Source organism: Suncus etruscus, chromosome 11 (genome assembly GCF_024139225.1).
Source record: "Suncus etruscus isolate mSunEtr1 chromosome 11, mSunEtr1.pri.cur, whole genome shotgun sequence".
In the NCBI taxonomy this organism is placed as follows: Eukaryota; Metazoa; Chordata; class Mammalia; order Eulipotyphla; family Soricidae; genus Suncus; species Suncus etruscus.
In genome coordinates, this window is record NC_064858.1 from 26,995,386 (window position 1) to 27,021,883 (window position 26,498).

The window sequence follows — 26,498 nt, forward strand, 5'->3', positions numbered from 1 at the left end:
CACTAAAGCTTCAGTACACAAAACACATCGTAGGGTGATCTGAGCATCTTTTCTTGGGCTCAAGCTGAAGATCAGAAGAGGGGGTGGCGATGCGCCAGGTCTGGGTTCTGGGGAGGAGAGAAGCACGTGCTAGACTTGGGAAGGAGGCAGCAGGAACCCCCCCAGAAGGTGACCCTGGCTGGGGCAGTGGCAGTGGCTGTCACACAGACTGCGTCCGCCTCCCAGGCTGGGGATTGAAGGAGCTGCGGGGCGGGGTGGGCGTGGCGTGGCTTTCCAATCACAATGGCAGAAACGTCGGGGTCACTGCTGGCTGGGCCCGCCCCTTGCAGGCGCCCTGCAGCCTGGGACACTTGCCTGACATTGTCTTCCATCGCGGCTCCAGTGCGGTCACCCGGTTCCTCATCTCCTCGCTGGTAAGGTCTGAGCTCTGGTCCCAGGAACCGATTCACCCCCCTTGAACTTGTGGCAAGTGCTTAGGGCACCCCCCTGGATCCATATCGAAGTTAGGGGGAACCCAAAAAGGCATCCACCCTCCAGGACCTTTGGTCCCTACCATCCTTGCTGGGGGACTCTTCCAGAATGTGCAGAGTTGGGGGATTCCTGACTCGGGATTCTAGAAGAATATGATTAGGGGGTGCATTGGGGGGAGTGTGGCCTGGCCGATAGATACTTGTTGCATTTGCAGGGGGGAACCCAGGGCGGCTCGTCCTTGGCAGGCACCCCTACTCTGGCAGTCTAGTTAGGGGCCCCTGTCACATGGCCGAGACGCCCTTGCATTGCAGGGAAGGAGAAGCTGGTAGGGATGGGGAGGCATCTTGGAGCTCCAGGGAGCCTGGGGGTGACCTTTGCTGGTCCAGGGTTTGGCGAGCTGGATGCAAGGCCGCTCTGCAGCTTTTTTTTGGGGGGGGGGGACTTGCACCCCGCGCTCCCCGCCTTTCACCTTGAAGATGTGTCTTTGCAAACCGCGAGCTTTGTTTGCATCTCTGCATCGGTAGTGAGCGGGGCACCGAGGCCCAGCGCGTTCGTTCCCAAGAGGTCCTTTCTCTACCCTGGGGCTTGCAGCTTTGTTCCGCCGCAGCGAGCTGCAGAGGTTCCCGAGAGGGTTAGAGGGTGCGGGGTCCCTGCGCGTGACCGGCACCCGGAGTGGGGAAGGGCACTCCCTCCCGGGCAGAGAAAGTCGATGGTGACTGCAGGACTTTGGCGAGAAATTGAGCTCGACTCTGCAAGGCAGATCGGAGGACCAGGCTGCATTTCTTAGGATTTTATGGAGGGTTTTTCAAGGACGGAGAACCTTTTTTGGGGGGTTGGGGGAATGTATGCCCTTGGGGCTCAGGGGCTCACTCCTGGGGGGGGGGTGTCAGGAGACTCACATGCTATGCTTGAGCAGATTGAATCGGGATAGCAAGACCAGCACCTTAACCTGTGCTATCTCTCTACCCCATCATTCATTTTTCTATCCATCTAGGCACATCGACATAGTTTTACAAAAACAGTCTCCTCTGATTCTATAAGGGAAGTTATAAAAAGAAAAGAAAAGCCCTTCCTCTCCAGGAAGATTGGGGGAAGAAAAATTATTATTGGCTCCGCCTTCTAAATTGTTCTTTTGAAGTCACTCAAAGTTAGTTGAGCAGGACTATCTGGACCACTAATCTGGTGTTTTTGTAACAACCTCTTCTGGGTTTTTATTTTGTACTGCTTACTGGAAGTCCTGTACTTTTAAGGCATCTTAAACCCACTATGAAAATACTTACTAAAAACTATCTGTGCAGCAAGGAGTCATGCTGTGTGTACTGCTTTTGATTCTACAAGCAAGGCGTTTGGATTTTGTTGTAAAGGCAACCGTGTAGAAACAGCTGTATAATTATATTTTGTGTAGAGGCAACTGCATAATAGCATATCACATTTTTTTCTCTGTGTGGTGGGTGGGTGGAGGTTGGAGTCTCACCTGCCTCCAAACTCAAGGCCCAGAACTTATGGTTCTCATATGTAATTTGTGTGCTTAGGTGGGTACCATCCACTTTTCTTTAGCATCTACAGAAAATTAAAAGTACACAATGATCTCGATTTCATCCCTCTGGATTGGATGTGTTTGTGGGTATGTGAAAAGTAGTTGGAAGTTTAAAATAGTTGCACAGTTGGCTCTAAATTCCAGTACTTCATTCCAACTCAAAAGAAGCCTACTCTTAACATATACAATTACCAAACTAGGTTTGGTTACTTATTTTACTGTCCCTGAGCGAGGGGAGGAAGGCAGGGCACAGCTTGAAGGGATCAGTGGTTTCCAATGAGGCTTTCTAGTAGAATAGTTGCTACTATTGGGGTTTGCGATATTCTGAAAGGTAATTATGAAGGAAGAGCTTGTTGAAAGCAGGGCAGTTAGTAACTTTATTCTAAATTGGATTAGTATGTTTCTTTCAGTAATTTTTCCATGTAAAGTATTACTAAGATTTTTTCAGTTTTCAGTTATCACTTTTTTTAATTAATTATAATTTATTTATTTATTTTGGGTTTTGAGTCACATCCGGCAGTGCTGAGGGGTTACTCCTGGCTCTATGCTCAGAAATTGCTCCTGGCAGGCTCGGGGACCATATGGGATGCCGGGATTCCAACCACCAACCTTCTGCATGCAAGGCAAATGCCTTATCTCCATGCTATCTATCCGGCCCAATTATTACTTTTTTTTTGGGGGGGGCACACCCAGCGGTGCTCAGGGGTTACTCCTGGCTGTCTGCTCAGAAATAGCTCCTGGCAGGCACGGGGGAGCATATGGGACACCGGGATTTGAACCAACCACCTTTGGTCCTGGATGGGCTGCTTGCAAGGCAAATGCCGCTGTGCTATCTCTCCGGGCCCCAATTATTACTTTTTTAAGTTTTGATTTTTGGACCAAATTTTGCATTACTCAGGGGTTACTATCTGGCTCTACATTCAGGAATTACTCCTGATCTTCTCAGGATTGATATGGATTCTGTGAATCAAATTCAAGTCAGCCATGTGCAAGGCTCTACCTGCTGTACTATTGTTCCAGTCCCTTTTATTTTTATTTTTTTGGATCACACCCTGCAGTGCTCAGGGGTTACTCTTGGCTCTGCACTCAGAAATCACTCCTGGAAGGCTCTAGGGACTATATGGGATGCTGGGAATCAAACCACCATCAGTCCTGGGTCGGCCTCCTGCAAGGCAAACACCCTACTCTCTCTCAGCCACTCCAGTCCTTTGTAAAGCTTTTTAAAAATGACTTGAGAAGAAACTAATTCAAATGCTAATCATGTGATTTTTCAAGAGTAAAATGTATGACACACTTATCACCTTTCTACAAAAGCCTATTTAAGTGATTAAAGATAATAGTTTTGAGGATTGTGCATATTAATATGCATCATCATTTTATTGTCATGATTTCTTAAGCAAATGTTGGATGTCTCCAGTACACTATGTCATGTTTTCAATAGGACTTAAGGAGAAAAAAACAGTCTTCATCTTCCAAAAGTCTTAATAACCGGGGCCGGGCGGTGGCGCTAAAGGTAAGGTGCCTGCCTTGCCTGCGCTAGCCTCGGACGGACCGCGGTTCGATTCCCCCGGCGTCCCATATGGTCCCCCAAGCCAGGAGCGACTTCTGAGCGCATAGCCAGGAGTAACCCCTGAGCATTACCGGGTGTGGCCCAAAAACAAAAAAAAAAAAAAAAAAAAAAAAAAAAAGTCTTAATAACCTTTAGTAGTAGCAATTATATTCATAACTGGCAATTAATTCTTTCAGATTAGGTTTAAGTATGGGTTAATCCTGGGAACAGAACTTGTAATGTCTTGTGAGGCCTTGAGTTCAGTTCCCAGCACTGAAAAAAAAATCTGGGCCCTATTGAATTTCAGATTACAGATTTGATATAAATTAGTGGGGTGGGATAGAAAATATGCTAATTTAAATAAGGTCGCCATGTCTTGTGACTAGTATATATAAATCTTCCAAATAAGCTTTTTACCATTTGTTTTTTCAAGAATTTGTTATTTTGTTTGGCTGTTTTGAGGTTATACCCAGCAATACTCAAGACTTATTTCTGGCTCAACACTTAGGCATCACTCATTGTCAGACTCAAGGGACCGTATGGGATGCTGGAGAGTATACCCAGGTCATCTGCCTGCAAGGCAAACACCCTCTATTCACTGCGCTTTCTTTTCAGTCCCATACAATTTGTTTAATACTAAGAATTACAACTCAAGCAAAAAATAAAAATCCTTCCTTTTGATTTGGGCAAAACAACCATCAGTATTCAAAGCTTACTCTAGCTATATGTGCAGAGGTCAATTCTGGCTGGGGGCCCCAAGGACTATCTATGGGCGCTGGAGATAAAGCCTGAATCACCGCATGTAAGGCAAATGCCCTATCCACTATATATCTAATCCAAGAACTCAATTTTGAATGGTCTTCATTGTAAATCATTGCCTTTATGAAATTCTCCACCAATTGGGCTTCAGAAGTGGTGTCTTAGTTCATGTTAAATTGTACTTCTACCATTTTAAGAATTACCTTCCTTCAGGTGGGTGTCTATAATGTTTTGATTTTTTTCTTGCAGTGTACAATGGCAACACTTAAGGAAAAACTGATTGCACCTGTTGCAGAGGAGGATGCGTCAATCCCCAACAATAAGATCACTGTTGTGGGTGTTGGGCAAGTTGGAATGGCATGCGCCATCAGCATTTTGGGAAAGGTACGTTTCAAGAACATCTATGATAGCTCATTCCTGCATATGCATAGCAATCTATACCAATCTGTTAGACATATAATGATTTTTTTTCTTTTTTGTCCTACCTCTCTCTGCTCTGTCTCTGCACTCAGGGATTACTTTGGCAGTACAGGGGGAGGGAGGGACCATATAAGGTGTCAGGATCAAGCCTAGGTTGACTGTGCAAGTCAAGCACTGTATTTACTGTATTGTCTCTCCAGCCCTCCATGAATTTATTGTCTGTAAAAGTAACCTTTTCCTGGCCCATTTTATGTTGAAGGAACCATCACACCTTGCTTTAAGTATATGGATATTAGTCATTATTCTCACTAAAGGGCCACAAGAATTGCTGTCCTCGAGGACATTAGTTAAATATTATTATTTACTGTATGCTACCTACCTATGAAATTCTCCTCCTGTCTTAAAGCATTTTATTTTATCATTTTATTTATTAATTTTTTTGGTTTTTCGTCTACACCCGGTGATACTCAGGGATTACTCTTGGCTATGCGCTCAGAAATTGCTCCTGGCTTGTAGGACCATAGGGGACGCTGGAGGATCGAATCGTGATCTGTCCTAAGCTAGGGCACACAAAACAGATGCCTTATGGCTTGCACCACCACTCTGGCCCTTTAGAGCATTTTAATTGCAGTTTATACCCAAGCAAGCTCTTAAGTTTATATACTTATAATGGGGCCCCATTCTTTTTTGGGGGGTTTATTTTAATTTTCTATTTTGTGTGTGTGTGTGTGTGTGTGTGTGTGTGTGTGTGTGTGTGTGTGTGTGTGTCCTGGCAATGCTCAGGGGTTACTCCTGGCTCTGCGCTCGGAAATTGTCCTTGGCAGGTACAAGGGACCATATGAAATGCCAGGATTCTAATCATCATTTTGCATGCAAGGCAAATGCCCTACCTCCATGCTATCTCTCCATTCCCTATTTTCTTTTTTTTGGGGGGCCACACCCATTTGATGCTCAGGGGTTACTCCTAGCTAAGCACTCAGAAATTGCCCCTGGCTTGGGGGACCATATGGGACGCCGGGGGATCGAACCGCGGTCCTTCCTTGGCTAGCACTTGCAAGGCAGACACCTTACCTCTAGTGCCACCTCTCCGGCCCCGATATTTTCTATTTTTTATACAATTTATTAAATATACATAAACATACCATTAGTAGCATTACATATATTATTCTATACATTATCTTTAAAGATCACAATTCAGGCTTTTCTTTGGGGGGGGTCATACCCAGCAGCACTCAGGGGTTACTCCTGGCTCTGCTCAGAAATCACCCCTGTCAGGCACAGGGGACCATATGGGATGCCAGGATTCGAACTACCATCTGTGTCTAAGGCAAGCACTTTACTGCTGTGCTATCTTTCTGACCCCCCCCCCCCCATTCTTAATAAGACATGGTTACTTAGATTTTCTTTTTGTCCAGTCCTCTTCAAGTTCTGTAGAATATTCCTTGGTTTATATTGTGCAATGTTTCCTTGTAATTCATTTAGATTAAGTTACAGGGCAGGGTTATGATTAGACAATGTCATGTCCTCACCCAGAGGCCATGGTATTCTTTCAGCTTGTTTCATTGCTGGGAGCCTCTGATTGAATAGGGGACCGCAAGATTTCTCCACTGCCATGGTCTTTTACTTTCTATAATTAATCTGCAGGGTGGTTTTTGCAGACATAAAAACAAAGACTAGGACATATTTTTTACATTAAGCAGGAGATTTCACCTGCACTGTTTGCACTTTTAATTCCTTCAGATTCTATTTTGCCTATATTTCCTGCAGACTCTTGGCTTACCTCCAGTGTCCCCAGGGTAGTTCAAACCATCATGGCTTTAGTCTTTAAAGACTTTAGAGCAAAGAGCTCTTTTCTTAGTTACTTCTTTGAATTGATTCCTTGTTCTTTTTGAAGGCTGCTATAATGCAGGCTGCCTTCTCCCAAAACTGCTGTCTGAGTTCAGTACAGCACACTGTCCCTTTGTGTCAGACAATAAAGGCATCAAAAATTCTGAGGCAAGCAGCTTTCTTTTCATTTCTTTTTCTTTTTTTTTTTCTGGTTTTAATTTTTGGGCCAGAACTAGCGGTGGCACTTAGATTACTTCTGGCTCTGTGCTCAGAAATTGCTCCTGGCAGGCTCAGGGGACTGCATGAGATGACAGGGATCAAACCCAGGTCTGCATGCAAGGCACACACCCTACCCACTCTATGATTGCTCTGGCCCTGCAAACAGCTCTTCTGTTTGCAGAGTTTAAATTCTAAAAAAATTGTTTGAGTGGTGTGTGTGTGTGTGTGTGTGTGTGTGTTGGCTTTTGTGTTCACAACTGATAGTAGTTAAGGATTATTTCTGGACTATGGGGTCACTCAAAGCTGTGTTTGTGCGGAAGCCATCCTTTGATTCTTTTGCTTTATTTATTTATTTTTGGTTAGCTTTTTGTTGTTTTGTTTTGTTTTATTTGGGAGCAACACATGGTAGTGCCTGTGGCTTACTCCTGACTTGGTACTCTGGAATCACTTTTGGCTATGCTTAGGGACCATATGTGATCCCAGGATAGAATTCGAGTGACTCGTGTAAGATAAATGTCCCACTTGTTGTACTGTCTCTCTTGGCTAGTTTTAACTAAATAGGTTCTTGTGACTTAAGAGAACTGCCCATCAGGCTAGAGTGACGAAGAGTTAGGATATATTTCAATAGGCAGGTAAAGAAACATTTCTACTCTCCTTTCTTTGAAAACATAGACTATTGCATGGCCTAAGTGTTTCTTACAAAATGCATCATTTTCAGCAACCTCAAGAAGGAACTGTTAGGTAGCTGAGGACTTAAAAGATACAGTGGCCAACTCATGGTTTTACAGCCAGTATCGAGGAAGCTGTTTTTTTTTTTTTTTTTTGACCAGGACTCCTAGTTCCTTTTAGGTTGGTAAAGTAAATGTTGAGGATGAATGCAGGACCTCATACATGCTCTGCTGTAAGGCAATGTCACTGGGCCTTAGTATTCTAATCTGTTTTTGAGTGGGGAGACACATACCAGCCATGTTCAGGGCTTATTCCTGACTCCATGAATCAGAGATCAGTCCCTTTGGGTTCAGAGAACAATACAGGTGCCGAGGATAGAACCTGGGTCCATCTAGTGCAAGGAGAGTGCCTTACCCACTATTTACTATGCTTATGTTCTGGCCCTGCACTCTGATCTCTTAACTAACCATAGTAATTCTATATTTGTGTGTGTGTGTGTGTATGCAAGAATTTAAGCAGTTAAAAAAATATAAAGGTATTTATGAAAGCCTAGCTAGAGATTTTTCTTGCCTTTGGCTTATCTCAAAATTAGGACTTTGCAGTAAGTTATATGGGCTATATCATGATTCTAAAGGGAACAGCTCTAGAGTAGTTTTAATCCTAAATTGAAAACCTGTTGGTAAATAATTCAACTGACACCGTATCTGCAGTTATAGAATACTTTGGTTCCATTCAAGTGTTGGCAAGAATAGGGCAAGCTAACCCAGTAGGAATCTTCACTTTTATCTAATGTGAAGAAATGATTGCCTTGCTTAAAAACCTTTTGACCAAGTGTTTCAATCGAGTTATTATGGATGAGGATTAAAATACTCTGAAGGGAGCACTGGTAGCATGTTGGGCACTGTACAAAAATATATTTTGCTTTGTTTAGGAGCCACACCCAGTGCTGCTCAGGGCTAACACTTGGCTGAGCTCAGGATCACACCTGGCAATGACCCGGGTACCATATGGATGTTTGGTTGGGATTGAACCTGGGTTGATCACATACAAGGCAAATGCCATACCTCTTGTACTATCTCTCTGGCCTCAATAAATCTTAAAAAACAAAAACAAAAACAAAACAGGGGCCCGGAGAGATAGCACAGCGGCGTTTGCCTTGCAAGCAGCCAATCCAGGACCAAAGGTGGTTGGTTCGAATTCCGGTGTCCCATATGGTCCCCCATGCCTGCCAGGAGCTATTTCTGAGCAGACAGCCAGGAGTAACCACTGAGCATCGCCGGGTGTGGCCCAAAAACCAAAACAAACAAACAAACAAACAAAACAAAATACCCCAAAGAAATCCTGCCTTGAGGGGGACCAGAGAGAGGACAGGGCAGGAAGGGTGTTGCTTACAGTAGCCATGACCAACCCTGGTTCAACTCTTAGCACCGTGCATGGTCCTCCAGCACTGATAGGCACCATCCCTGAGCACAGGTAGGTGTGACCCCACACCAAACTAGCAAGAAAAAAAAATTAAAAGCTTCAGAATTGTTGTAGTCGCTAAGAATCAGAAAGGTTTTTACAGGAAGGAAAAGAGCATGGCTGCCCTAGCTGTGCCCATCTGGAGTGTGCCACCTAGTTACAGTAGTAAGGAGGTTCTTCTGTCCTTCATCTCTCAGTTATCAAACACAACCTCAGGAACACTGAGCAACTTAAGATCTCACTGAAAGTGCCAGCCCTGGCCTTTCCAAGTCCTTTTGTGATATGCTTTCGAGAGGGCACTCATGCTTGTTGGCACAGAAAATGGGTGAACCCCAGGCACCAAGGGGAGAGGAATTAGGGAAGGGGCAGTGTACCTTCACACATTGACCCTGTGCCCACCAGCACCAGATTTTCCTTGCCTTCTGTCCTTACCTATATTCTTTTCTTGACATTTGGAGGACACATCTGGCAGTATTCGGGGCCCTCTCTCAGTTCTGTGCTTGGGAATAGTTCCCAGCTGTGGATCTGGCCTCCTACATGCAAAGCAAGTGTACAGCCTCTCAAACCTTCCCTGGGCCCCCAAATAGCTGAGAGCTTTTTTAGAAGTCACAGCTCCTTACTGAGAATCAAGCCTTGGGATTGGTGCTCAGGGCAAGCTAGCACCTCCAGGGGGCGCGAGTCGCACCATAGTGCCTCCCTCTCTCACCTTGCCTACCACAAGCTCTTTTAGCAATAGCATCAAGGTCATCTGTGTCCTTTCTCAGAATGTTTTGCCTTAAAGCCCCATAGGGTTTATTCTTATGGTTTTTGTGTCGTGAGGCTTTCCTTAAAACAGTTTCATAGAAGATTTCATTTACTCCCGGGAAACCAGTTATTCAACCCATCATCTGCACTCTATGTTTTCTTTCATTTCTATGCCCTTTCTGAGCCAGTCCAAGATTATAGGGACAGTATCTGAGTGTGTTCATTGCCATAGGGTTAATCCTGTTACCATAGTGTTATCTTTCCATGATCCAAGACATATTAGATAAATATTTCTGCTCTTAGAAATGAAGCTTTTAGATTTGGGATGAATGTCCCTCAGATTTTTGATGATCTCACTTTTCCTATTTCACAGCTTCTATTGCTGAGTGAGACCCTAATTCACTAATGACCCTAGACCCTGCATTTTAGCTGCAATAAGTCTAAAGGCGGACTTCATCCTGTTATCAGGATCTGCAGAGCTGCCCTGCTGGGTTATCATATACTCTCATGGCCTGTGTCCGGTTGTCTTCGGTTGCTGTGTCTGTCTTTGCTTCCTTACTGTGGCCAAGTTCTTATACAAACAGTACAAGCTTCAGCTTAGAAGGAGAATTGTAATTTTAAACAAACTAGAGACTTTTTGTGGTGCTTTAATTGTTGGCTTAGACAAAGTATTTTCACAAAAATAAACTATTAAAACCCCCAAAACAGGCCTAACCAGGTTTTTGTTTTGTTGTTTGTTTTTCCGATGCTCTTTAACACTGTGCTACATCTCTGGCAGGCAAACAGCTTTAAAAATAAGATCACTGGGGCCCGGAGAGATAGCACAGCGGTGTTTGCCTTGCAAGCAGCCGATCCAGGACCAAAGGTGGTTGGTTCGAGTCCTGGTGTCTCATATGCCCCCCCCCCCCCCCCCCCCCCCCCCCCCCGTGCTTGCTAGGAGCTATTTCTGAGCACACAGCCAGGAGTAATCCCTGAGCACCACCGGGTGTGGCCCAAAAACCAAAAAAAAAAAAAAAAATAAGATCACTGTGGCATTCTAAAAGAGGAAAGGAAAAACTATTTGTTCTTAAGAAGCAAATTGTTGTATATGTAAATGATGCTTGTTCATTTCTCTGGTGATTTAGGGAAAGTATTCCTTTTCCTCCAAAAATTCAGTGCAGTTTGGTTAGAGGGATATAAAAATGCAGCCATCAAATAGTGAAGTTGATGGTAATATATTAGATAAGAGGAACAAGAGGCCAACTATGGTTGTTCCTGGTCCACAAGGAACTTGAGATCAAAAGAGACTTGTGATTGTTAAACAAAATTTCAACTATAACAGTGAGCTCTAAAATGACCTTGTTCCATAAGAAATCTTACTCCTATAAGCTGTTTAACCTATTTATAGCTTAAAAGAAAAATCTTTATGGCAAGTTCAATATGTGAGTGACAGAGGGACATTTTATTTCAGTCAAAAAGCGTCAGTACTTAGTCACACCTTGTCTTTGCCTCCACGCTTGAGTGTTTCAGTGCAGCCTGTGCAGCTAAATTTAGCACTGTATTTATTTATTTTGAGTGTTGGATCTCTTCCTTCCTTGCCAGCTGAGTATGCATTTTGAAGCCAATTCTGTACACCCACTGAAATAAAAGAGATCTGAGATCCTGTGACATCCTTTTCTACTTAAGCTCCAAATTGTTTGGCTCTATTGACCTGAGCACAAGAGCCATCTTCCCAGGACTCGGTTCCTGGACAGAGGTCACAGCTATTATTAAGCATATTATATTGGGCTAAGAAGACCAGAGAGATAATACAGAGAAGAGGTTGCTTGCCTTACATGCAGCTGACCCAGGTTTTTGTCTTTTTGTTTTTGAGCCATACCTGGCAATGCTCAGGGCTTACTCTTTGCTCTGCACTCACGAATCATTTCAGGTTGTGCTCTGGGGACTATATGGGATGTTGGGGACTGAATCTGGGCTATCCTCGTGCAAGGCAAGTGCCTTATCCACTATACTATCCCTCTGGCTCCTGACCCATGTTTGATTCATGCAAGCAGACCTAGTTTAATCCCCAGTATCCCATATACTCTGCCAAGTACACCAGTGATTCTTGAGTGCAAAGCCAGGAGTAACTCCTAATCAGGTCCCAGTTGTGACCTGAAAACAACAAACAAACACCCACTATATTGGTGCAGTAAAATAACTCAAAAGGCCTGAGCACAGACTTTTCATGTAAGAGACCCAGGTTCAACTCCTAGCACTACAAGCTGGGAATTGTCAGTGTGGCCCAAAGACAAAACTTTAAGAACCTAGCAAAACAGATGAAAATTCTGTTGCATTCATAATTCATTATGCTGACGTAATACGTGAAAGTTTGGGTCAGGATTGATCCAAATTTCATCAGGATTTCTGAGGAATGAAACTTTCAGAAATGTTGAAACCTGTTTTCTTGAAAAAAAAAAAAAAAGGATGAAAATCAATGCCCAGCGAAATGAGAAAACAGTTACTAATTGATCTCCAAGTCACAAATAATCATTTCAGAAGTTTGTAAGAAAATTGAGTGGTTGGGAGGAAACACATTTGTTTACAAGGAAATTCAACTCAGCTCTGAAGCTCTCAGCAGCAAGCTGGCAGCTGGCAGCTGAAGCCTCGCCAGTCATCGAAGTTCTAGAAAGTAGGTCATGGGTCTCACTGCTGTGTCTGCCTCTGTTGTCCAGGCTCTCATGACTTACCCATTTCACTATGGGTTACTCCCCCTTTGCCCTTTAATGTTCCATCCTAAACCCCAATTATCTAAATTTTTCTACAATCAACATTCTTTTTTATTCTTTCTTTTTTTCTTTTTTATGTATTTGTTTTGGGGCAACACTCAGTAATGCACAGGGGTTCCTTCTGATTCTACTCAGGAATTATTTCTGGCAAGTTCAAGGAACCATATAGGATACTGGGTATTAAATCCAGGTCAGCTGTGTGCAAGGCAAATGCCTTCGCTGCTTGCTACCACTCTAGACCACTCTTCCCTTTTACATTTTTAGTTTGCTCCAGTATCGACTTACTATTAATAACTTTTGTGAAAGTTCTCAAACCAGTAAAGCAAGGACTCTTGGTTTTGCCAGTTTGTTAGTTTTGAATTTCTGTGAGCTACCAGGTTTTCAAACCAAAATAATGGTAAAGTGTATATTGAGATTGACTCCAGCTTCCCTCATTTTAGAAAAGCTCATTTGGGGACCAAAACAATGGTACAACAAATAGGACATTTGCTCTATATACCATTAATCTAAGTTTAATCCTTGACATCCTTTATGGCCCCCTGGTCATCTCCAGGAGTATTTCTTGAATGCAGAGACAGGAATACAGAGAAATGCCAGGTGTAGCCTAAAAACTAAACAGCAACAAAGTACAGGGCTTTGTTTCTTCAAAAAAAAAACAAAAAAAAAACCAGGTAAAATATGAGCCTATAGCACATGCTTTTTGGAATGTAAAATGATGACTATATAAAGATAAATTTATTTATTTAGGGGCTGGGCTCTTGCAGGTAGGATATTTGCATTGCATGTGATCACCCAGGTTTGCTTTCTGGCATCTCATGTAGTCCTGTGACCACCATCAGGTAACCCCAAACAAAACAAAACAAAAAAAGACAAAATGTGTACTAATAGAGGGCTTTTATTTTCTTTGGGAGATGGAAGATGGCATTTGAAATAGAAACTGAAAACTCTGAGGGAGGTGAGTTTGAATTTTTCATGTATGCACTGGATTGCTCAGTCATCAAACTCCCCTCTCCCTACCAAGACAGAACCTATATAAATAATCCAAGATTTTAAAGGCTGGAGTGGTCATAAAGCAGGTAGGGTAATTGTCTTATACACAGGTTCAATCCTTATACCCATATGGTCCCCTAAACCCCACTAGGAGTGATATTTGAGCACAGAACCAGAGTAAACTCCAAGCACCAGTAGCTTCTCCAAAACATTTTGACAATTTAAAAAATTCGCAATTCAACCAGGGCTGTAAAGTCTACTTGGGGGGTGGGGGGTGGGCAGACCCAATCCTGCTTGGACATTGTGTGGGGGTGTGCCTGGCTGTTCTCAGCAGTGCTCAAGGGACTGCAATGCCCTGGGTCAGACCCACATTTCCTTCATGCAAAGTATCTGCTCCCACTTCTTGAACTATCTCAGCTCCCAAATCCTATTCTTTGGTTAGTTCAGGAATGGGAGCACATTGTGCTCAATAAATGATCCCACTTAGACTTAGTCTGCACCCACAGACACTGGAAACTGAGGATTTCTGTACCACTCCCCTCAGTTACTGTGAAAACATCTGTGACCTGAGGCTCTGTGTGAAACTTGCTGATTTCCATCAGGAATCTTTTCCATCTACATTTGTTTTACAGGCCAAACGTGGTGGTGCTTGGAGCTACTTCTAGCTCGGAATTTGGGCCTTCTCTTTGCATCTTATTAACATGAAGTCCTTGGCCTACTCTATTGAGTTCTACAAATTCTTATTTGGGGGACTAGCTTTGTACTTGGGGGCTGTTCTTCTATACATCTAACTAATACAAAAGTCCTGCTGGGCCTAGTCTGTTTTTGGTGTGTTTTTTTTAGGGGGGTTGGGGCCACACCCAGCAGTGCTCAGTCAGGTGTTACTCCTGGCTCTGTTCTCAGAAATTGCTTCTGGCAGGACTCGGTGAACCATATGGAATGTGGGGATGGAACCTGGATCCGTCCCAGGTTAGCAGTGTCCAAGGCACACACGCCCTACCACTGTGCTATTGCACCGGCCCCTGCTGGACCTAGTTTGTTGAGTTCTTTCTCTTACAAATTCTTGTTTGTGGAATGAAGAGATGAGTTTGGGGCCCACAACTGGCAATACTCAAGGCTCTGTACCCAAGAGTTATACCCCAGCAGTGCTCTATTGGCCTTATGTGGTGGAGGCATTCAGAGCTGGTTAATAGCACCAAACCTGCACTTTCTTCCTACCCCTGTCTACGTGTTCTTGTTTGTTTGTTTGTTTTCTTTTGGGCCACACTTGATGACACTCAGGGATTCCTCCTGGCTATGTGCTCAGAAATCACTCCTGGCTCTGGGGACCATATGGGACACAGGGGATCAAATCCAGGTCCATCCTGAGTCAACCTTCATGCAAGGCAAATGCCTTACTGCTGTGCTATCACTCTGGCTTCATCCAATCTACATGTTCTTGAGACAATTTGCATCATGCTAATTGAATCCTAATTGAGTACTAGAACATAAAATTATGAAAAATCATCTTATAAATAGTGGGGCTAATACTATTAATATCAAATATTGTCACTAGTAAATAATATATCATTGAAAAATATGAAATAGTGCTCTTTTTTGACTCAGGGCTTACTCCTGGCTCTATACTAAGATACTGCTTCTAGTGGTGCTGGGGATTGAACCCTGGTCAGCTTCATGCAAGGCAAGCTTCTCACTCACAATACTAATGCTCTAGACCTGACATTTTAGTGTGGGATTGTTAAAGGAGCACATCTAATTCCATGTTAAAATCCTTGAGAGTTTGAAACATTTGTCTTGGGCCTAATTCCTATTTTTGTAACCACAGTCTCTGGCAGATGAACTGGCCCTGGTGGATGTATTGGAGGATAAACTCAAGGGAGAAATGATGGATCTGCAACATGGGAGCCTGTTTCTTCAGACTGCTAAGATCGTGGCTGACAAAGGTACATTGTGCCCGAAGCGACTGAACAAGAAATTGGTATCTTCACTATGAAAGGAAATTCCTCTACATCCCCAAACTCAGTGTTGGCAGTTTCCTAGTTTCCTTTTTTTTTTTTTTTTTTGGTTTTTGGGCCACACCCAGCGGTGCTCAGGGGTTACTCCTGGCTATCTGCTCAGAAATAGCTCCTGGCAGGCACGGGGGACCATATGGGACGCTGGAATTCGAACCAACGACCTTAGGTCCTGGATTGGCTGCTTGCAAGCAAACACCTCTGTACTATCTCTCCGGCCCCTCCTCTTTTCTTTTAGGAGAAAATTTTACATAACTCTGAGACTAGGAATGAGAAAAATATTTGTACCTTCTAAAAGGAGTGTCTTTATGAAGCTAAATAACTTTGTATTCTGACTGATTCTGTCTCATTAGCATATTTATGTGGCGGTACTGTCACTCTGATGTGGCTATGTCTATAGATAGAAAAATATGAGTCTCCAAACTAATTTCTCACAGGACTGTGCCAGTCACAGGCATGGTTCACTGGGTTCTTTACATTCTGGGCACTGAAATTTCCATTTCAGGCTCATTTTCCCAACCTCCATGTGAGGGATAGATCCTATGATCTCTGCTCTAGAAGGAAGATGAGTATTAATAACTGTCAGAAGTACCATAGTTTAATTTGATGAGTCATTCACAGATTTGGAGTCTGGATAATGTAAAATTGCCTCCTGGAGGCAAAAACTAAATGTTCTCTTAAGAAACTCCTTAATAGTGAATAATTAACTTTTCTTTTTATAATTATCTTTATTTAAGCACTGTGATTACAAATATGATTATAGTTGTATGATTACAGTCATGTAAAGAACACCCCCCTTCACCAGTGCAACATTCCCACCACCAATTTCCCATATCTCCCTCCTCCCCACCACCCACACCTGTACTCGAGACAGGCTTTCTACTTCCCTCATTCATTCACATTATTATGATAGTTTTCAGTGTAGTCATCTCTCCAACTGCACTCATCACTCTATGTGATGAGCTTCATGTCATGAGCTGCACCTACCAGCCCTCATCTCTCTTGTCTCTGAGATACTGTTAAAAATGTCTTTCATTTTTCTTAAAACCCATAGATGAGTGAAACCATTCTGTGTCTTTCTCTCTCCCTCTGACTTACTAATAGTGAATAATTAACTTTAAAATACCATCTTCTCAACACATATCTAGCCAGGAACAAACACTTCATGAATTTAGTCTTTTTTGTTGTAGTTGAAGGACTACTGTTGAATGCTGGGCTGCAGGTTATGCATCATCTTATTGGCAATTCATTATTCTTTAATGTTAATAACATGTGCATATGTTAACCAGAAATAGGACTTACGGCTTGCTTAACTTTCCTGACTCATTCCCTAAGTCAGCTTTATTGGGTGAGAGGGGTCATTTTCTCATAGCTCCAGGAGATAGAAGTCACAGGAACATATAATTTTAAAACCTAATACACAAAAAGCTTTCATTACCCTATAAATTTGAGGAGCTCATAGAGATTTTGTGGGGTTTTTTGGTGGGTTTGTTTGGTTTTTTTGGGCCACACTCAGCGGTTACTCCTGACTCTGTACTCAGAAATCACTCCTGGCAGGCTTGGGGGATCTTATGGGATGCTGGGGATTGAACCCAGGTCCATCCCAGATCAGCTGTGTGCAAGGCAAACGTCCTACCGCTAGGCTATCACTCAGGCCCCCAGATTTTGTCTTTTTAAGAAAGTCATAGATGATCAGTTTTGATGACTAATGATGACAAAAGTAGCCCCATTTTCAAATTATTCTTACCACCAATTTTAAGACTGCCTCTCACTTTCAGTTTTTTTTTTTTTTTTTTTTGTGGGGGGAGCTACACTGTTTGATGCTCAGGAATTACTCCTGGCTAAGTGCTCAGAAATTGCCCCTGGCTTGGGGGACCATATGGGATGCTGGGGGATCGAACCGCAGTCCTTCCTTGGCTAGCACTTGCAAGGCAGACATTTTACCTCTAGCGCCACCTAACCGGCTCCTGCCCCTCACTTTCAGGTTACTTTGACAATTCTAAAGTTGTCCTTTCTTTCCAGATTACTCTGTGACTGCCAATTCTAAAATTGTGGTGGTAACTGCCGGAGTTCGACAGCAGGAGGGTGAGAGCCGACTCAACCTGGTACAGAGGAATGTCAATGTCTTCAAGTTCATTATCCCTCAGATTGTCAAGTACAGCCCTGATTGCATCATCATTGTGGTCTCCAACCCAGGTATGCTGACTACATTAAGGTGCAGTTCAATTCTGTGATTGGGACTCTGGTTTAGTCATATATATTTGTTTTTGTTTTTGGGCCCAGCAGTGCTAAGTACTTAATTCTAAATCTGTACTCTGGGATCACTACTGGTGGCTTGAGGGACCATTTGGGGTGCTGGGGATTGAACCTAAATTGGCTGTTCACAAGGCAAGCACTCTACCTACTCCTGTTTTGCTATTGCTCTGGCCTGCTTTTGCTTTCTGAACCTGAAATGACTATTCATGTGGTCATTAGTAGAATGCTAGTTGTTTGCCTTCTGTTATTGGCCACATGAGTACTGTTGCAAAATACATGGCATTTTCCCAGGCCAACTGCTTGAAATTGTGAGAGTTGGTAAGTCTTAAATTTTTAATTAAAAAAAAATTTTTTTTGGCTCAGTGGTTACTCCTGGCAAGTTCAAGGGGCATATGGGATGCCAGGGTCCTATGCAAGGCAATGCCCTACCCTCTGTATTATTGCTCTGACCATTTAAATGCTTCTTAAAGATTATCCAGGGGTGTCTTGGTAAGGATTTAATGATGGTTTGAGTTTTCCAAAAACATTTTTTTTAAAGTCATATACCTTTATGTTATAAAATAGAAGTTATTTTTTTCTTCACAGAATTATTTATGGTACATAGTGACAATGAATGAGGGACATTCCCACCACCAGTGTTGTCTTCCCTCCACCCCCGTTCTCAGCATGCATCTTATATCTCCTTCCTTTTTCCCCCAATTTTTTTAAAAACATTTTTTAAAAATGTTAAATATTTGAACTTTTCCCCAAAACAAATACTTTCTAGAGTCCTATTTCCTTAAACTAAAGTTTAAGAAAGCCCCTTAATCTGGGGTGGAGACATAACACGAAAGCTTGAGAAACACATGCTTTGCATACAGGAAACTCCTGGAGCGACCTTATCAGGAAGCCAGGAAGGCCCACTGTATAGCTGATATAGCCCAAAGGAAAAGAAAGAAAGATAGTGATTGATCTGGGTGGGTGGTTTGGGGACTGTACATGACAATGATCAAGGACTAGTCCCAGCTTTGATCAGAGAACCCTGAAGTCTACCAGCTGTGCTTGGAGGGGACATCATGGGGGTGACAAAAGAGCCAAAAATCAAACATTCAATAAAAAGTTATTGTGCAGCACATATACTAAAATTGGAATGATGCAGAGAAGATTAGCATGACCCCTGCACAAGGATGACATGCAAATTTGTGAAGCATTCCATATTTAAAAAATAAAAAAGTTAATTTCTGGGGTAAGAATAATAAAAAAAATGCATAATACAGAGTTTACACAACTCTACCAAAAAAAGGAAAGACCCTTGATCTTCTAACTATGAAATCTTAAAAGCATTTACATCTTTCTAATCACATTTTCTTAAGGGACTGGAGAAGTGGAGGGGGATGAAATCTATGTGTAAACAAACTGACAGGTTGAAATCAGCGTTAATTTTCTTTTGCTATTCTAAAACTTTTAGTGGATATTCTCACATATGTTACCTGGAAACTAAGTGGATTGCCCAAGCACCGTGTGATTGGAAGTGGTTGTAATCTGGATTCTGCTAGATTTCGCTATCTTATGGCTGAAAAGCTTGGCATTCATCCCAGCAGCTGCCATGGATGGATTCTGGGGGAACACGGCGACTCGAGTGGTAAAGATAATCAAAAATACTTAACTCTATTTTAAGTTTTGTTTTTATATATTTCACATAACAAATAAGTCATTGGGGGGCATAATAAATACTTGATTCCTCATCAGTTTTTATTGCAGTTTAAAATGATTAATTATTCGTGATTCTTGGTTAAATAAATATAACTCATGGAAGAGAATACTCTTATTTGTTGAAAGATTTATATATATTTATACCATTTTCAATACAAATTTTACTTTTATCTCATATTCACTGATAAACAGTATTGTTCCATATTTGACAAGTAACACTCTTCCAGCTGTTTCTTAGTGACATTTTCACATCCCTTATTATTTTTTGAGCACTTCTTTGCATTTTCGAACAAAAGGGGGCACCAGGCCCTCTTTTACATGAATGTATTTTACCAATGAGCTCAGTTTCTCTTGGGCTAATGGTTTTTTAAAACCAAGATCTGGGAGTAGATGTTCCTATTCCCTGTTTCACTTTGCATCTAGGCCCTTTCAATGAACAGATTCATTATGTCTCAGTTTTGAAGGAGAAATGAATAGCAAGGACTTTTAAATAACTAGTGTATAGTATTCTGTATTACAGAGTTTAGCTTCCAAGGAAATCAGAACTAAGAGGAAAGGATTTGTTGAAAATGTCAGAATAACACAATTTCTCTTCCAGTGGCCGTATGGAGTGGAGTGAATGTTGCAGGTGTGTCTCTTCAGGAACTGAACCCAGAAATGGGCACAGACCATGACAGTGAAAATTGGAAGGAAGTGCATAAGATGGTGGTTGAAAGGTAAGTGGGAAGATGAGGAGAATTGCTTGTATTATGGGGATTCACTCCATCTTTGGCAAAATTATAAATGACTTCCATGGTAACCTGATTATAAAGCCACACTGGGCTAGTGGTTCGTGCAGCCATTGTCTTCATTCACTTAGATCCATTACACTGCCTATACCAGTCAGTTTCTTTATTGAAAACATATATTTTCTTTCTAAAGAAATTCTTTTAGAGAATTATAGGAGTTACACGTGGAATTAATATATGAGAAGGACTTTCAATTAACCTCCTTAATGAATACAGTTGACTTTTGAGCCACTGAAGATACCGGACAGTGGTTAAGGCACTTGATCTTGCCTATACCAACTGGAGTTCAGTCCTCAGCACCACATATGTTCTCTTCAGCATTGCTCCTGAGTATATAGCCAGGGGTAGTTCCTGAGTTACTGTTGAGCAGGGCCCCAAAACATCCCCCAAATAATAACTAAGGTTGACTATGTAGAAAACTAATACCCTTTTATTTAAGGGTTTTACTTTGTGGGATTTTTGTTTGTTTGGGAGACATGCCTAGCTGTGCTCTCAAGGATTACTTGTGGTGCTTAGGGATGCTGACAATTGGACCTATGTCAGTCAAGTGCAAGGAAACCAACCACCACCTTATCCTCTGTATTATCACTTTGAACCCCCCCTTTCTTTTCTTTTTTAAATATCATTATTTAAGCACCTTGATTACAGACATGATTGTAGTTGGGTTTCAGTCATATAAAGAACACCTCCCTTCACCAGTGCACCAATGCCCCAAATCCCCCCTCCCTGCCTGTATTTGAGATAGGCTTTCTACTTCCCTCATTCGTTCATATTGTTATGATAGTTCTCAGTGTAGTTATTTCTCTAACTGCACTCACCACTTTGTGGTGAGTTTCATGTCATGACCTGGACCTTCCAGCCCTCATTTCTATTGTCTCTGGGTTTTATTACAATAATGTTTTTATTTTTCTTAAAACCCATAGATGAGTGAGACTATTCTGTGCCTCTCTCTCTCCCTCTGACTTATTTTACTCAGCATAATAAATTTAATGTACATTCATGTATAGGAAAATTTTATGACATCATCTCTCCTGATGGCTGCATAATATTCCATTGTTTATATGTACCAGTTTCTTTAGCCACTCATTTGTTGAAGAGCATCTTGGTTGTTTCTGGCTATTGTAAATAAGGCTGCAATGAATGTAGGTATGAGAAGGAATTTTTTGAATTGTATTTTTGTGTTCCTAGGGTATATATCTCTAGGAGTGGTATATAGCTGGGTCATATGGGAGTTCAATTCCAGTGTTTTGAGGAATCTTCATATTGTTTTCCTTAAAGGTTGGACTAGATGGCATTCCCTCTAGCAGTGAATGAGAGTTCCTTTCTATCTACATCCCCACCACCACCAATTATTGTTTTTTTTTTTTTTTTTTTGTCCCCCAATTCACAATACAGACCAGGCCAACGGCCTGTGCTGAGGTGTATATGGGTTGCACTTACTGTACCTCCTCTTTCTATACAGTCAGTGTAAAGAACACAGCTCACTGATTATTCTTGTTCTTTGTGATTTATGTCAGTTTCTGTGGCGTGAGGTAGTACCTCATTGTTGTTTTGATATGCATCTCCTGCATGCAAGTCACTGATCACCCATTAAGAATGTTAACCATTATTTATAGAGAATTGTAGTAAGATTAACTCTAATCTGAAATCTTTGTTTGTATTTTGGGCCACACCCAGCAGTTGCCCAGGGTTTACTCCTGGCTTTTCATTCAGGAATTATTCCTAATGCTGATTGGGAGACCAGCTAGGACCTTGAAAATTGAACCTTGGTCAACCCCTTACAAGGCAGGCCCACTATTACAATATTAGAAATATCTAATATTGCTATAGCTCCCTATGGAATAATTTTATTTAAAATTTACCTTATGATTTCACTTACATATGAAAGCTAAAGACAAGCAAATGAACAAAGAAGACTTAGATCTGAACAGGAAAAAATAATCACCAGAGTGCTAAAAGAATGGGTAAAAGGTCAGTTGGTGGATGGATCATTATATAATGCTAAATAGAAATCAGATAAACTAATTTGGATGGTCATCATAGAATATATTCATATACACTAGATAATATGATTTCCAAAATTATCCATCTAATAATAAAGCCTTAGTTTATTTAATATACAACCTAGCAGGTTCACATGAAAATTTCCCAATAGCTAATAGGCCATTGGACAAACTTGAAACTGATTTTGAAACCGAGAATTCGGTTACGTGATAGAGTGCTTATTTTGTGAGAGGCCCGGGCTTGTCACTGGCATTGCAGGAAAAAAAAAAAAAAAAAAAACAAAAAAAACAAACAGCACTTATTTTGAAGGGTTTTGGGCCATACCCAGCTCAAGTGCTACTCAGTTAGTGCTCTGCATTCAGAGATCATTCCTGATGGTGCTTGAAAGACCAGGGATCAAACCCAGATTGACCATGTGGAAGACAAACACCCTATATGCTGTACTTTCTCTCTGGCCCTAAACAACAACAACATTTTTGTTTGTTTGTTTTTGGTTTTTGGGTCACAGCTGGCGGCGCTCAGAGGCTACTCCTAGCTCTGCTCTCAGAAATCGCTCCTGGCAGGCACAAGGGATGCCGGGGTTCAAACCACTGTTCATCCTGAGTCGACTGGGTACAAGGCAAACGCCCTACCGCTATCACTTCAGCCCCAATAAAAAACATTTTGAAAGTGAATAATAGATAAAATAATTTTAAGGATTTTTCACCCACGAATATAACATACATTTGGACAAATTTTAAAATGTAAAGGACATTAAGTTTTTTTTTTTGTTGTTGTTGTTGTTTTTTTTTTTTTTTTTTTTTTTTTTTTTTTTTGGTTTTTGGTTTTTGGGCCACACCCGGCGTTGCTCAGGGGTTACTCCTGGCTGTCTGCTCAGAAATAGCTCCTGGCAGGCACGGGGGACCATATGGGACACTGGGATTCGAACCAACCACCTTTGGTCCTGGATCGGCTGCTTGCAAGGCAAACGCCGCTGTGCTATCTCTCCGGGCCCGACATTAAGTATTTTAATGAACATGATTCTTTCATTTTACAGATGGAAACTAGGGCTCACCCAGGTAGCATAGTTTATTCAAGGACTTCTAGTAAATAATGAAGTGTTTTAAATCCCAGTTTTCTAATAGTCTGCTTCCTAACTCAACTATTAGGAACTTCATGAGGTTTTTTTTTTGTTGTTGTTGTTTTTCGGGCCACACCCGTTTGATGCTCAGGGGTTACTCCTGGCTAAGCGCTCAGAAATCGCCCCTGGCTTGGGAGGACCATATGGGACGCAGGTGATGGGGGGGATTGAACCGTGGTCCTTCCTTGGCTAGCCCTTGCAAGGCAAACACCTTACCTCTAGCGCCACCTCGCCGGCCCCAACTTTATGAATTTTTGGGTATACATTTTTGTTAAGAGAACTGCCAGCAAGAAAAGAAATTAATATCTTTTTGTTCCTCAATACATAACCTAAGGTGACATTGAAGTGTAATCTTAAATCAATGTATATTTTTTCCTTTCAATATAAATAATTGTTATACTTACAGATTTTATATATACTTAATATTCAAAATATCTTGATTTCTTGAGGTGGAAACTATCAAGCAATTTATAGAAAATTAATCAGAGCAAGAGTCAAACCTGGAAAGTCTGGTTTTAATGTCGTCTCTCATGGGTTGTTTTCTTAGCGCCTATGAGGTCATCAAGCTAAAAGGATACACCAACTGGGCAATTGGATTAAGTGTGGCTGATCTTATTGAAAGCATGTTCAAAAATCTCTCCAGGATTCACCCAGTGTCAACAATGGTGAAGGTGAGATAAATTGCTCGATATATAATTGATTTCTAGTTTTTATGTCTACCAATCAATTCTTTTTTTTGGTTTTTGGGCCACACCCGGCGTTGCTCAGGGGTTACTCCTGGCTGTCTGCTCAGAAATAGCTCCTGGCAGGCACGGGGGACCATATGGGACACCGGGATTCGAACCAACCACCTTTGGTCCTGGATCGGCTGCTTGCAAGGCAAACACCGCTGTGCTATCTCTCCGGGCCCATCCAATCAATTCTTTAAATGGAAAACTAAAGCCTCATTTTATAGTCATTTTTATTTCTTTGAATTTTATGCAAACTTTTCTTTCTAACATATATCTAAGAACACAGCTTGTAGGGGGTCAAGTAAATTCTGTTCATTTCTAGAATTCTCCTTTGTATAATATGACAAATTAAATATTAACTGCATTTTTATTTATCAGGAATAAAATAAAAAATAAGAATAAAATAAAGTTGAATAAATGTAATAGTTACATTTTAAGGAGTTGTATGATAGCTTGCCCTTAACATAGCTTTTAGCATATTTAGTTTAATTCAAAACCAGCAAACAATTAGGTAGAAATTGATTGTTACAGGGTTGGAGGGATAACATAGTAGTTAGATGTTTGCCATGCATGTGACTGACTTAGGTTTGATCACTATAATCTCATATGATCCTTGAGAACAAAGCCAGGAATAAGTAAGCCCTGCGTACTCTGGTTATGGGCCCCTGCACCACCGGTTGTGTCACCTATTTTTAATAGCAAAAATTCAAAAATCAAAGATGGCAAAATTTGGAGAACTGCTCAGTCTTGGAGTATATATCTTTGTTTATTCATTTACTTTGGTCCATGCATAAGAATAATTAAAAATCAGGAGCTTAAAAAATATTAAAGGAACTTATTTAAAATAATTAAATAATTTGATTAGTTATATAGTAAAATTGACCCTGTAGATAAACTACTCAAAATGATCAAGTGACTTCACAAATATGTGAGCGACTTTTCATGGCATTGCAGGAATCTTGCCATTAAGTGACTTCCAAATATTACATCAGCACTAAACATCAGCTACTACCACTCAAAATTCCTTCTTTAATTAAGGAATTTTAAGAAGTTTGGGAATTTATGAAAAAAAAAATAGCCCATTATGAACCACATTTAAATATACTTTAGTTAGAAGACATATCTCAAATTTTATTCAAGTCTATCAGAGCAGAGAGAGGTATCAGTAAAATCAGTGATATATTTTAAACTTTATACTTGCTCTGCATGGCTAAAACCCTGATTTCAATCTCAAACAATACAAATCTTTGCTCTAAGTTACTAGTTTGATCATTATGTGTATTTGATAGCTCACATATAAAAATCTAAAAGTCGAGTCTAGGAAAATAAATGTATGTAAGTGATAAGCAGTAGAGAATAGGTTTTTGCTTATCAGATTACATACAATCTTTCTTTTCTTTTCTTTTCTTTTTTTTTTTTTTTTTTTTTTGGTTTTTGGGTCACACCCGGCGGTGCTCAGGGGTTACTCCTGGCTGTCTGCTCAGAAATAGCTCCTGGCAGGCACGGGGGACCATATGGGACACCAGGATTCGAACCAACCACCTTTGGTCCTGGATCGGCTGCTTGCAAGGCAAACACCGCTGTGCTATCTCTCCGGGCCCACAATCTTTCTTTTCAAACTTAGGACCTGTAACCATTGTTTCATAGGTTCCATTCCTTCTCTTAGTACTTTTCTTGTTCTGGCAGGGAATGTATGGAATTGAGAATGAAGTCTTCCTGAGCCTTCCATGTATCCTCAATGCACGTGGATTGACCAGTGTTATCAACCAGAAACTGAAAGATGATGAGGTTGCTCAACTCAAGAAAAGTGCTGACACCCTGTGGAACATTCAAAAGGACCTCAAAGACCTGTGACTGCTAACTCCCAGGCTGTAGGAATGTACAGGCAACAACATGATTGAGTAGGAGCCTTTAGTTTCCATCCATGTACATGGATCACAGTCTGCTTTTATCGTCCTAAATAAAATGTGAAAAGGGGCCACTCTAAAATCAAAGCCCACACTGGCTTAATGCTTGCAATATGAGCCTTGAACAAATAAATTAACGATCGTAGTAAACTTTGGTTCTTGAGATTTGTTCAATGATTTCTGAAAGATTTCAGATTTCCAAGAAGTTCTAACGTAATAAATTGTCCTAAGTTGTCATTAGTATTTCATCTTCAATATTCTTCTCGCCAAAGACCCAGAAAAGAAAATTGACTGGTTGCATGGTAATATTAGGGTGGGCTGGCTCTTGTATAGTCTGGTTGGACAAACATGTAACAATCTCTGTGTAATTTGTACATCATTTTCACTGCCCTAAAAATTCAATTGACCTGTTTGATTTCCTGAACTTTGTTTGTCCCAGGGCACCACTAAGAATAAGTGAGCACAAAGCCAGGAGTAAGTTCTGAGCACCTCTGGCTGAGGTCCCTTAGCTCCACCAAAATTAAAACAAAATTTATTATATAATCTAACTTCCAATATTAGTTGTATTATTGATCAGCTATGATTTGAGGAAAAT

General features: G+C 41.4%; 1 protein-coding gene and 2 non-coding genes across 3 annotated transcripts; 2 read left to right on the top strand and 1 right to left on the bottom strand.

Annotated features, from left to right (window-relative positions):
* The first annotated feature begins 275 nt into the window (after positions 1–275).
* On the top strand, positions 276–26,053 carry LDHB (lactate dehydrogenase B). The gene is made up of 8 exons (XM_049783842.1): positions 276–413; positions 4,566–4,700; positions 15,219–15,336; positions 17,428–17,601; positions 19,109–19,282; positions 19,952–20,069; positions 23,813–23,936; positions 25,683–26,053. Exons 2-8 carry the CDS (start codon positions 4,572–4,574, stop codon positions 25,848–25,850), a joined length of 1,005 nt encoding a protein of 334 aa, XP_049639799.1. The 5' UTR covers positions 276–413; positions 4,566–4,571; the 3' UTR covers positions 25,851–26,053.
* LOC126023600 (U6 spliceosomal RNA) lies at positions 18,760–18,862 on the top strand. The gene has a single exon (XR_007500713.1). It is a non-coding gene; the product is annotated as a U6 spliceosomal RNA (small nuclear RNA).
* On the bottom strand, positions 21,512–21,641 carry LOC126023249 (small nucleolar RNA SNORA51). The gene has a single exon (XR_007500443.1). It is a non-coding gene; the product is annotated as a small nucleolar RNA SNORA51 (small nucleolar RNA).
* Positions 26,054–26,498: the final 445 nt, after the last annotated feature.